This window comes from Vigna angularis, chromosome 8 (assembly GCF_016808095.1).
Source record: "Vigna angularis cultivar LongXiaoDou No.4 chromosome 8, ASM1680809v1, whole genome shotgun sequence".
Lineage (NCBI taxonomy): Eukaryota > Viridiplantae > Streptophyta > Magnoliopsida > Fabales > Fabaceae > Vigna > Vigna angularis.
Genome location: NC_068977.1, coordinates 22,753,628 through 22,764,766, shown reverse-complemented (window position 1 = coordinate 22,764,766; position 11,139 = coordinate 22,753,628). Strand labels below are relative to the sequence as shown.

Here is an 11,139-nt window from a genome sequence, read left to right as displayed (position 1 = left end):
CAGCATTTAACCTCCCAGCGAAAGGATGACCAACCAAACTCTATGATAATTCATGGTTGTGATAGACGCACCTAACAATTAAGACCCAACCCTCTCCTTTAGGTTTATCTCTCAACCTAAACGGGCACTCACATTTTCTTGTGCCGGACACACTGGGCTGAACATTTGGTTTATACTTCTTATATTTTCTACTTCTTTCACAACCTAACAAACACAAATGTTTTTCTTCCAACTTCACTCGTTGCTATGTCAGATCTTATAGTAACGATTACAAATCCAAGGTCAAATACAATCTTTCAAACTTAATCAAATAAATCATCACGTGAGGAAAATATTTGATTAGTGGAAAACTTATTTGTGTAATCACCCTCAACCACTTCATTTACAAAAGAACTAATGTCGGGCATAAAATTCAAATTTTTTTGAATCAACTAATTCAAATGGATAGTTATCCATCTTATAATATTAAATAAAACCTACAATAAACATTAATGTATTACAATTTAACTACTGAAAAACAACTTAACATATTAAACTTTATATAATAAATAACAAAACATATATTATAAACAATACGACATAAATTAAAAATTAAATAAACAACAAAAAATAATATCAAGTGATATTAAAATTACAAAAATTTAACATATTATCAATTAAATTAAATTGTAAAAAAATTATTACATATCACAAAGTAATATAAATAAAAAATAAAAATTAATTAATATTTTAAAATTTAATAAAAGATTACCAAATTACAAACATATTATAAATTAAATCGAAAGTTAACAAAATTAACACATACAAAAATAAAAATTTATGTAACAAAACAAAATAATTTTTTTTTATTATAAACTAAATACTAAATAAAAAACAATAAAATTTTTCAAAATTAAATAAAACTTAACACATATAAAAAATGAAAAACATAATAACAAATAAAATAATTTAAAAACAAAACATTAAATACAACATAAAAATAACACCTACAAATTTAACTAGTACAATAAATAACAAAAAATATTGAAAAGGAAATAATAGAATAAAAGAGATATTCAAAAATTAATAACATATAAATATTACAATTTAAGTATATATAAAACATTAATATATTTATTGTAATATATATATATATATATATATATATATATATATATATATATATATATATATATATATATATATATATATAAAAGTTTAGATCTCCCTCAATCGGCCTTCCAACACCGCCAAGTCTTAATCGAAATTCAAATTTCGGTTACGGTTTCTAACATTATAATTTACATTTAAATATTTTAAACATACTTAACTATTATAAAAAAAATCTACATTTAAAATTAATAAAACATTATATATATATATATATATATATATATATATATATATATATAACATAACAAATATAATGAAAAAATAAATAGAAAAACATATAAAAATAAATGAGAACACACCATATACATAAACATGAAAGTAACCGAAACTTGAACTGCGCCAATCTCTTAACCGAAGGTCAAACTTCGGTTATAATCTCGCTGGTTCGAGTAGTTAACATTTGTAAGTTAACTTATCTCTTTCAGCGTTCACGCCACTCGAAAAACACCACCACCGGACACCGGGACCACCCCTTATGGTAAAAAAAAGACGTAATCATTAATATGATCATTAATGTTTCTAAATTGTGTGTAAGTGAATTAATATTCAAATAATTACGGGGTGTAGATGAGAATAGGACATAGCTTTTACAGATTTATATAAGGTTATTAAAGTTTATGGAGGTGCAGGGGAAGAGCTCCTTATTTTGGGACTTTCTGTTTTATTCTTAACATTTGATAACGGATGAAAACAGTCTTAAGTGACACTTTAATTAACCTAAAATTTAGTTAATTTTTCTTATATAAAATGAGAAGAGAGTAATTTTTTTCTTCATAATTGCATGGAATTCGTTAACTAATTTTCTATTTTACGTAAGGTCGAGTAGTTACTCCTGATACGCTAATTATAGTGTCTGTAATCTAATCCAATGCCAACACAAACATGTTAGATCTCTAAAATATTTTTTATTTATCTATCTAGACGTGAATACGTGAATATAAGTTATAAAAAATAGTTATTTTATATTTTTGTTTTCAAATGAAAATTAAAAGAAGTTTTATCAGAACCAAAATTCAAATTTTAATATAATAATAAATAATATTTTTGTAAAACAAAAAATAAAACTAACTCATAAAAAGTATATGTAGGTGAGTGATGAATTTTTCAAAGTTTTCTGCATTGAAAATTTGAAGAAATATTCCCTCAACTTCTCGATATTTTCACTCAATGTTATGATATTTTATCAATTTTGACACGTAATGATAAATTTGGCTAAAGCGCAAAACAGATTACGTGACATGCATTTTTTTTCATTTATTTTCAAACATGATACCATGAACAATTTTAAAATTGAACAACTCTTTTAAATATGATCTCATTAATTTGTTATTTAAATATTTGATATGGTAAAAAATTAATTTGATAAATATTTCTAATAACACGATTATACACAAAAACTTATTTTAAACTTAAAAATAAAAAAAAAACACAACTTTATAACCTTATGTAAATGTAAATAATAAAAAAACTTATGAGACCATATTCCAATGTAATACTTTCAGCAAGTAGAAACAAAGATAGCCTAAACATGCAGCACCGTAAAGTGAAAAGAAAAAACCTATTTAATTAAAAAAGAGATAAATAAAGTTTTGGTAACTCCAAATTAGCTCTACAAAATTTGGTATTAATATTTAATAAATATTCGAATTTGGTTCTGAAAGCAACTCTGATGCTTTTAGATCAACCATTACTATATGTAATCATTTAATAACATGCTTAAAGAGTTTTATATGTAATTTGATAAAATATCTGCAGATTTATTAATATTACAGCGAATTGTTTAAACATGCAGGCACTAATTTCTGTTAAAAAAAAGTCTACCCGTATAGTTTGCCTCTTAAATTAATTTTAACTCTAATAAATTGTACTCTTCCTCTAAAACCCACGGATTGTACAAGATTGTCTACACCCATAAAAATATAACTAAAAATAATTTTAATATACTGAATACACTTCAAGTGTTTTTTTTTAACTTAAATTAAATTCAAATAAAAATATTGAATTTAAATACAAAGTTCGATCAACATTGAAATTACATAATAAAATTTAAAATATGGTTACAAAACAAAAAATAACAACATTGCATTCATATATTACTTATATTTGATTTCATCATTGACGTGGCAGAATCTTCACTTGCCGAAGCTTTTTCCATTGATCATCTACAAACAAAAAAATAAATAATAAAATTATAATATATTAAAAATTTCATTTCAATTTTAGAGATACCAATTTAGATAAAATGTTAATATTAATGTTTGGAAAAAAAAACCTTGTTTATCTCATTGAGAATCAAACGAAAGAAACTCGAGAAGTTCTGGATTTTTCTCAAAATGCAACATGTCACGCGAAGTCAAGGTTATCCATGCCTCCATGCCATCACCAACCTTAGTACCCATCAAAATCACCACGTTTTTTATAGGGACTCCGATAGTGCGCACGTAACTTGGTTTTCCCCATCCGAAATCCGTTTCATAGAACCCAAATCTCATCCAACTGCTAAAGCTGTAACACGGAACACCCTTTTCGGCGGCCATTCTTCTTGCTTCCTTCAAAGATTCCAGCACCTTATAAAATTCATCACCCTGAAGCTTACTCACATAATTTCCATCAATTTTTCTTACCGTTTCCCTCACTCTCTCGCACAAATCACGAAGCCCCACTTCTCCTTCCGCCTCCACCACCGGAGACACTGCCTGTTGCCACAGATTTCCCATCGAATGCTCCGACAGCGTTTGGGCCATTCTGCTGCGAATGTTCACCGCGTGGGATACCATAGATGCCGGAATTTTTCCTTCCTCTGAACTTGCTTTCGCCGCTTCCAGTGATGATTTCCATACCAGTGCTGTCACGGCTTCCACACTAGTGGGAGTGAAATCGAAGCTCCCCAGCTTCTGCTTCAGTCTAGATATGTTCGTCCTGTTGAACACAAACCTCTTTGTGACAATGCTTTTTTGGCCCATCATGCCACGAATCATGTCCATTTCTATCTTCCTCGGCGGAAAAACCTGTGCGCCTTCTTCCATTTGTGGTAGTATCGGTTTGTTGCCTCTGCAAAAATTCAAATTAATCACACAATATATTATAAAATAAACATTCAAATCTCAACAACTGGGTATATAAGTTTATAAAATGGGTAGAATGATTGGAATATGTGACCTTCATACCTTGATGTTGAAGCCCAAGCAGTGAGGAAGGATGCAGCTGTGGAAGCATCAGCGATCTTGTGTGAGAAGCAGACGCCAAGCGCAAAACCACCACACGTGAAGTGGTTGAACTGAACTGCCATGTTCCCAGTGAGAGTTTCCCTTGCAGGGTTGTAGGGATCGCATGGAAAAAGGTGGTTGATATGGTGAAGGTCAGGGTTTTTCAGAAGGCTTGAGAGTTCCATGGGGACTCTACAGTCGGTGAAAACAACGCCCTCATCGTTGCACTCAACGGTTGAGTTGCCTCTGAGGGTTCCGCAAAAGGGGTAACAGAGAGTGAGGACTTGTGATAAAGAAGCCTTCAGTTTGTGAGATATTGGTTTGTTGTGTGTGGCATCGGAAGCAGAGTAAAAGAGGAGAATAGGAACGTAAAATGGAGGAGCCAATTGATCGAGGAGAGAGAGTTTGAAAAGCTTATTGGATGTTGGAGAAGATGGCTTTACTGTCTCCGTAGATACTATTAGAATTGGCCCAACACTGTTCCATCTGTTATGCGGCCCAGCCCATAACACTCAGCTGTTGATGAGGCTTTAGGACAGGCAGCGAATGCCACGCAAGCAGTGTGTGTGTGTGTGATACGGGGTCAAGAAGAGAGAGAACAGAGCGTCTTCAAGGTTTTCCCAGACGCTGAACCAGTGGTGGCGTCCGCATAGACTGACCGTCGTAGAGGCAGCGGCTGAAGGTGGCGCAGAAGGAAAAGATGAAGAGGGCAACGAAAGAGGTAAGAAAAATGCTGTCTTTTATTACTGTATTATGTTTCTGAAATGCTTTCTGTACATATTGTAGTGTTCATCTGTGTAACCCAAAAAGTAAAGAGGAGAGCTCTATTTATAGAGCTCTAACTAACAACTAAAAACGAGTAACAATAAACCTAGTAAAACAGAAAATGGTTACTGTCTCTATGACAGTAAGGGATTAGGTATAATCCCAATAGCCTCCCCTCAAGCTGGACGATGGATGGTTGTCAGTCCAAGCTTGGGAATAATCGATCTGAACCTGACGCGATGGGGAAACTTCGTGAAGATATCAGCCAACTGTTCGTCGGAGCGTACGGGAAGAAGGTTCAGAAGTTGTTCCTGTATCTTCTCACGCACTACATGACAGTCAAGCTCAATATGCTTGGTCCGTTCATGAAAGCTCTGGTTGTGAGCTATGTGCCTGGCTGACTTGTTGTCACAATATAAGGCCGGGATTCCTGACTCTTCTACTTGAAGGTCCTGTAGGAGATAACTGAGCCACTGTATCTCGCATACAGTGGCTGCAAGCGCTCTATACTCAGCTTCAGTAGATGATCTGGAGACAGTTCTCTGCTTCTTGGATTTCCAAGAGATGAGAGAAGATCCAAGGAAGATACAGAATCCTGTCGTGGATCTTCTAGTGTTGGGACATGTAGCCCAGTCTGAATCACTGAATCCCTTTAGTTGCAGAGGAGAATCAGCAGGGAAAAACAACCCCTCAGATGGCTTAGACTTGATGTACCTGAGAATGTGTTGGATGGCCCGATAGTGATGATCAGTAGGTGATTGAACAAATTGGCTAAGTAAATTAACTGAAAAACACAGGTCGGGTCTAGTGTTTGTGAGGTATAACAACTTCCCTATCAACCTTCTGTAGGGACCTGGGTCATCCAGGTAGCTGTCCAATCTGTACAGAGAGCTTGTATCACTAAGAAAGGGAGTAGATGAAGGCTTACAGCCCAACATTCCGGTGTCTTCTAGTATATCTAAGGCATATTTCCTTTGACATAAGTGGATCCCCTTTTTAGATCTAGCTACTTCCAGTCCTAGGAAGTATTTGAGTTCTCCTAGGTTCTTTATTCGGAACCTGTTGTGGAGAAGCTCCTTTATGTGGTTGATCTCCATCATAGAGTTCCCTGTTAACACGATATCATCTACATACACAAGGAGGGCAGTGAAGCTAGTAGATGTTTTCTTAGTAAATAAAGAATGGTCAGATTTGGACTGGACAAACTTTGCAGTTGTCAGGAAGGAAGAAAGTTTCTCAAACCACTGCCTGCTGGCTTGTTTCAAGCCATACAGTGATTTGGTTAACCTACAAACCTGTCCTGCATTGCATACATTTAATCCTGGGGGTGGTTCCATGTAGACCTCTTCATGAAGGTCTCCGTGCAAAAAGACATTGTCAACATCTAGTTGATGAAGAAACCAACTGTTGGAAGCCGCTAGAGCAATAAGTAATCTGACTGTGGTGAGTTTGGCCACAGGAGAGAAGGTGTCTAGATAGTCTATGCCCTCTTGCTGTGTATAGCCCTTAGCCACTAAACGAGCTTTGTACCTTTCAATGTTCCCATCAGCTTTGTACTTTGTTTTATATACCCACTTGCAGCCTATAGTATTTTTCCCTGGGGGCAGTTGAGTCAGAACCCATGTGTCATTGTCCTGCAGAGCTTTAATTTCTCTATGCATGGCCTCTACCCATTCATTCATCCCTTTTGCTTCATTGTATGATCTGGGTTCCTTGTTTCCAGTGATGGTCATAGTGTATTTCAAATGTTTGTCTGAAAGATTGTCACAGCATAATATATCAGAAATAGGGTAGGGTGTTTTAAGACTGTTCTGAATAGATGAGGATTGATTCACCTGGTGGACATAATCCTTCAAGTATGTAGGGGTTTTTCTGGGTCTGCCAGACCTTCTCTGTTGTTGATTTTCCTGGCTGGTTTCGGCATCTTCACTGTCATCTTCATCATCAGAGAGCTGGGCTCCTGAGTGTTCCACTGCTGCTGGATCAGCAACATTCAACTCATCATGTCTGTTATCACCAGTGGGATACTGGTCCTTTAGGAGTTCATTCAAAGTATCAGCCTTGTCTCTCTCAATGTTATATTCTTCTTTGCTGCCCTGCACCTCTTTGTAGGGAAAAATGTCCTCATGAAAGACAACATTTCTACTTATGAAGAGTTCTTTGGTGTTTATGTCAAGCACGATGTACCCTTTCACACCATGTTTGTATCCTAAGAAAATTCCTTTTCTAGCTCTAGGGTCGAGCTTACCCCTGTTATTCTCAAGGGTTGAGGCAAAACATAGGCTGCCAAAGGTCTTGAGATCTAAGTAGGTGGGTGGCAGCTTGTAGAGGAGTTCATGAGGAGTTTTGTGATTAAGAATGACAGTGGGCAGCCTGTTTATCAGATAAACAGCATGGCCAACCGCATAGGACCAGTAGGCATTAGGTAGATTGGATTGAAAGAGTAGGCTACGGGTCACATTTAGAATATGTTGGTGCTTTCTTTCAACAACAGAGTTCTGTTCAGGGGTTTCAACACAACTCTTTTGATGGTTGATGCCATGCATGTTGTAGAAGTCCATACAACTAAACTCAGGGCCATTATCAGATCTAACGATTTTGATTAATTTGTTAAATTGATTCTTAATTTTAGTAACAAAGTTTTGCAATAATTCTCTAGTTTGACCCTTGTTGGTCATCAGAAAAATCCATGTGTGTCTACTGTAATCATCTACTATAGTGAGGAAATATTTATGACCATGGACAGAAATAGTATTAAGAGGACCCCAAATATCACAATGCACTATGTCAAAGCAATCAGTAGTGGCAGAAACACTCTTAGGAAAAGATAGCTTGCGTTGCTTAGCATAATGACAAGTGTCACAAACGATATTAGTGTCAGTTTTAACATAGGGAAAGTTCTCAGAGATGTATTTCATAACCTTGTCACCTGGATGGCCTAATCTACAATGCCACAGGTTTACATCAAAATTTTTAAAGAAAAGAACAGTCTTAACAGTATATTTGTGGTCAGATTCAGGAGAAACTTGTAGATAATAGAGCCCCTTCCAGGAATTAGCACATCCAATCATCTTCAATGTATGATTCTCCTTTATCTGACAGGTCTTAGAGGAAAAGGTTAGACTGCAATTTAGGTCCTTAATGAGACTTTGAACAGAAATCAAATTAAAACAAAATTCAGGGATATAGAGAACATTAAAAGTTTCACAGAAACAGGTTTAATTTTGTAAAAGGTCACAAAGTTTGTTTTATCATGTGTCACATGATCTGTGGCACCAGTGTCTATAATCCAGGAAAGGGTACCTTGTTTGTGTTGAGTGTCACTTCTCTGGACCTGATTAACCTTGTGAGGGGGCTCATCAACTTTGTCCATCATTCTTAGAAGTTTCTGCATCTGTTCAGCTGTGAAAGACTGAAAAATGTCGCTACTGCTTGCTGGAGGAGTGCTCTGAACACCTGCAGGTTCAGTGCTGTTCTGGCATGCATTTGCAGAACCCTAGTCAGTTATCTTGCTTTGGTTGTTGTCTCCCTTCTTGTACCAAGGAGGGTACCCATGCTTAGAATAGCACTCATCTATGGTGTGATTCATCTTGTTGCAAAAGGAGCATTGCTTGCCATAGTTAGGATTCCTACCCCTTCCTCTACCTTGACCACGAAATCCAGATCCTCTTCCTTGGCCCTTCCACTGGTTGTTTTTATCAGTGGTGCTTGCCAGAATCTTGACTTCGGGAGAACTGTTTTTCTCTTGTCTCTCTTGCTGCATAATGAGAGAGAAGACTCGATTGATATTAGGTAGAGGATCCATTAAAAGGATTTGTGTCTTAACAGTACTGTAGGAGTCATTTAACCCTTTCAAGAAGCATATTACATGTTCCATTTCCCTGTATTTTAAGGTGATTCTTGAAAGATCACAGGTACATGGTGTGTTACATGTGCAAGTGGGAATGGGTCTTAAAAATTCCAATTCCTCCCATAAGATTTTCAAATCAGTAAAGAATTGGCTCACTCCCCTTTCTCCCTGCTTGATGGAATGTATATCCTGTAACAAGTCAGAAATCTTGAAATAGTCCCCTTTTGAGAATCTTTCTTTCAGCTCATCCCATAATTCCTTGGCCTCTTCAACATATATGACGCTTTCAGCAATCTGTGGGGAGAGTGTCTTTGTTATCCAGGATAGTATCATCACATTACATCTTTCCCATGCATCAAACAGCGCATCAGAGTTCTGGGGTTTCTTTATGGACCCATCAATGAACTTTGTTTTGTTCTTGGACAGCAAGGCTCTCCTCATGCTTCTGCTCCATGAGGAATAATTGTTCTCGTTTAGAGTCTGGGCAATGAGGGTGAGTCCTGGGTTCTCACCAGGGTGTAAGTAGTAAGGGCTGGATGGGTTGGATGCTTCAGCTGGGTAGTAATTGGATGATTGATCCATGAGGGAAAGAATCCAAGAAATAGCCCAAGAAGATACCAAGAATTCAATCAGAGGCAACGGAAGCAGAGCAGGTACTAGACCTGCTCTGATACCATATTAGAATTGGCCCAACACTGTTCCATCTGTTATGCGGCCCAGCCCATAACACTCAGCTGTTGATGAGGCTTTAGGACAGGCAGCGAATGCCACGCAAGTAGTGTGTGTGTGTGTGATACGGGGTCAAGAAGAGAGAGAACAGAGCGTCTTCAAGGTTTTCCCAGACGCTGAACCAGTGGTGGCGTCCGCACAGACTGACCGTCGTAGAGGCAGCGGCTGAAGGTGGCGCAGAAGGAAAAGATGAAGAGGGCAACGAAAGAGGTAAGAAAAATGCTGTCTTTTATTACTGTATTATGTTTCTGAAATGCTTTCTGTACATATTGTAGTGTTCATCTGTGTAACCGAAAAAGTAAAGAGAAGAGCTCTATTTATAGAGCTCTAACTAACAACTAAAAACGAGTAACAATAAACCTAGTAAAACAGAAAATGGTTACTGTCTTTATGACAGTAAGGGATTAGGTATAATTCCAATAGATACAATCTCAGCTTTCACTTCCATTTCTCACAACACAAGCAGTTGCTTTGTATAATGACTCTCTCGAACTAATTCTTGCCTTTATATAGCCAAAAATCTTGCCTTAATCGTCTCTGTAGGTAAAATATAAATAATGTATTTTAAGAGCAAGAATGCTCACGAGAGTCTGAATGTAAGATATGAAATCGTGCACGTTAAAATATTGTATTAGGAAATTATGATAAATATCATTATATAATAAAAAAATAATTTAAAAGCCGTGTGGCTGGAAAAAAAGAGAGTATCAAGATATATATAATGACCCTAGAATATAAGAAATGTATTGGCAGAACCACGATTTTGTTACATTTTATTTTTCTTACACAATATAATAATATTTAACATGATTTATGATTATAGATAATATAAATTTTATAAAAGAATATGCAAAATATTCAGGTTAGAGAAAAGAAGTATAACTTAAATTGAACATGATCAAATTTTTTTTCCTAATTTGTTTAACATATCATTTAAAAGGGTTTTAAGGTAACATTAATTTGAAGAGTGTTAGTGATGACTTTCTTCTCCATCCCTCAGGCAGAAACCGTGAGAATCCAATAAATATACATATAAATAACTTTTTTATAGATATTTTAAAGTTAAAACCTATGGAAAATAGATGTCTTCAAAACATGGTTTAGGAAAAACCTTTTTATTCACTGTATGGTACATTCTGATTATATTTTGGTCACTTATCTCTGCATGTACTTGGCTCTCATGGTATGCCAAAACATCAAACCTAAATACATGTTGATCAATTGAAATCATTATATGGAAAACATTGACCGAGTTGATTTAATATTATGATTAAGTACGATTGAGTAGTTTGAATAATTAAAGACTAATTAGAATGATTAACCACATGAATCATGTCTATCTAGGTAAAAGGCCATAAACATGGTATAATAGTACAATACACGAGATAAATTAATCACTTCTATTATTACAACATTTATTAGCTTTTCATGAATTTA

The 11,139-nt window shown here is 35.4% G+C and overlaps 1 protein-coding gene across 1 annotated transcript; it reads right to left on the bottom strand.

The window, feature by feature from the left end:
• Positions 1 to 3,113: 3,113 nt before the first annotated feature.
• Positions 3,114 to 5,047, bottom strand: LOC108345236 (stemmadenine O-acetyltransferase). Its single transcript, XM_017583822.2, has 3 exons — positions 4,320 to 5,047; positions 3,425 to 4,203; positions 3,114 to 3,314 (listed from the first exon to the last, which is right to left on the bottom strand). The coding sequence occupies exons 1-2, from the start codon at positions 4,541 to 4,543 to the stop codon at positions 3,435 to 3,437; spliced, it is 993 nt and encodes a 330-aa protein (XP_017439311.1). The 5' UTR covers positions 4,544 to 5,047; the 3' UTR covers positions 3,114 to 3,314; positions 3,425 to 3,434.
• Positions 5,048 to 11,139: the final 6,092 nt, after the last annotated feature.

Excerpts from the sequence above, each read along its gene's own strand:
- LOC108345236 (XM_017583822.2), bottom strand. The coding sequence starts at position 4,543 with ATGGAACTCTCAAGCCTTCTGAAAAACCCTGACCTTCACCATATCAAC. Across the intron at positions 4,204-4,319 it reads GCTTGGGCTTCAACATCAAG|AGGCAACAAACCGATACTAC; the intron begins GTATGAAGGTCA and ends GAATTTTTGCAG.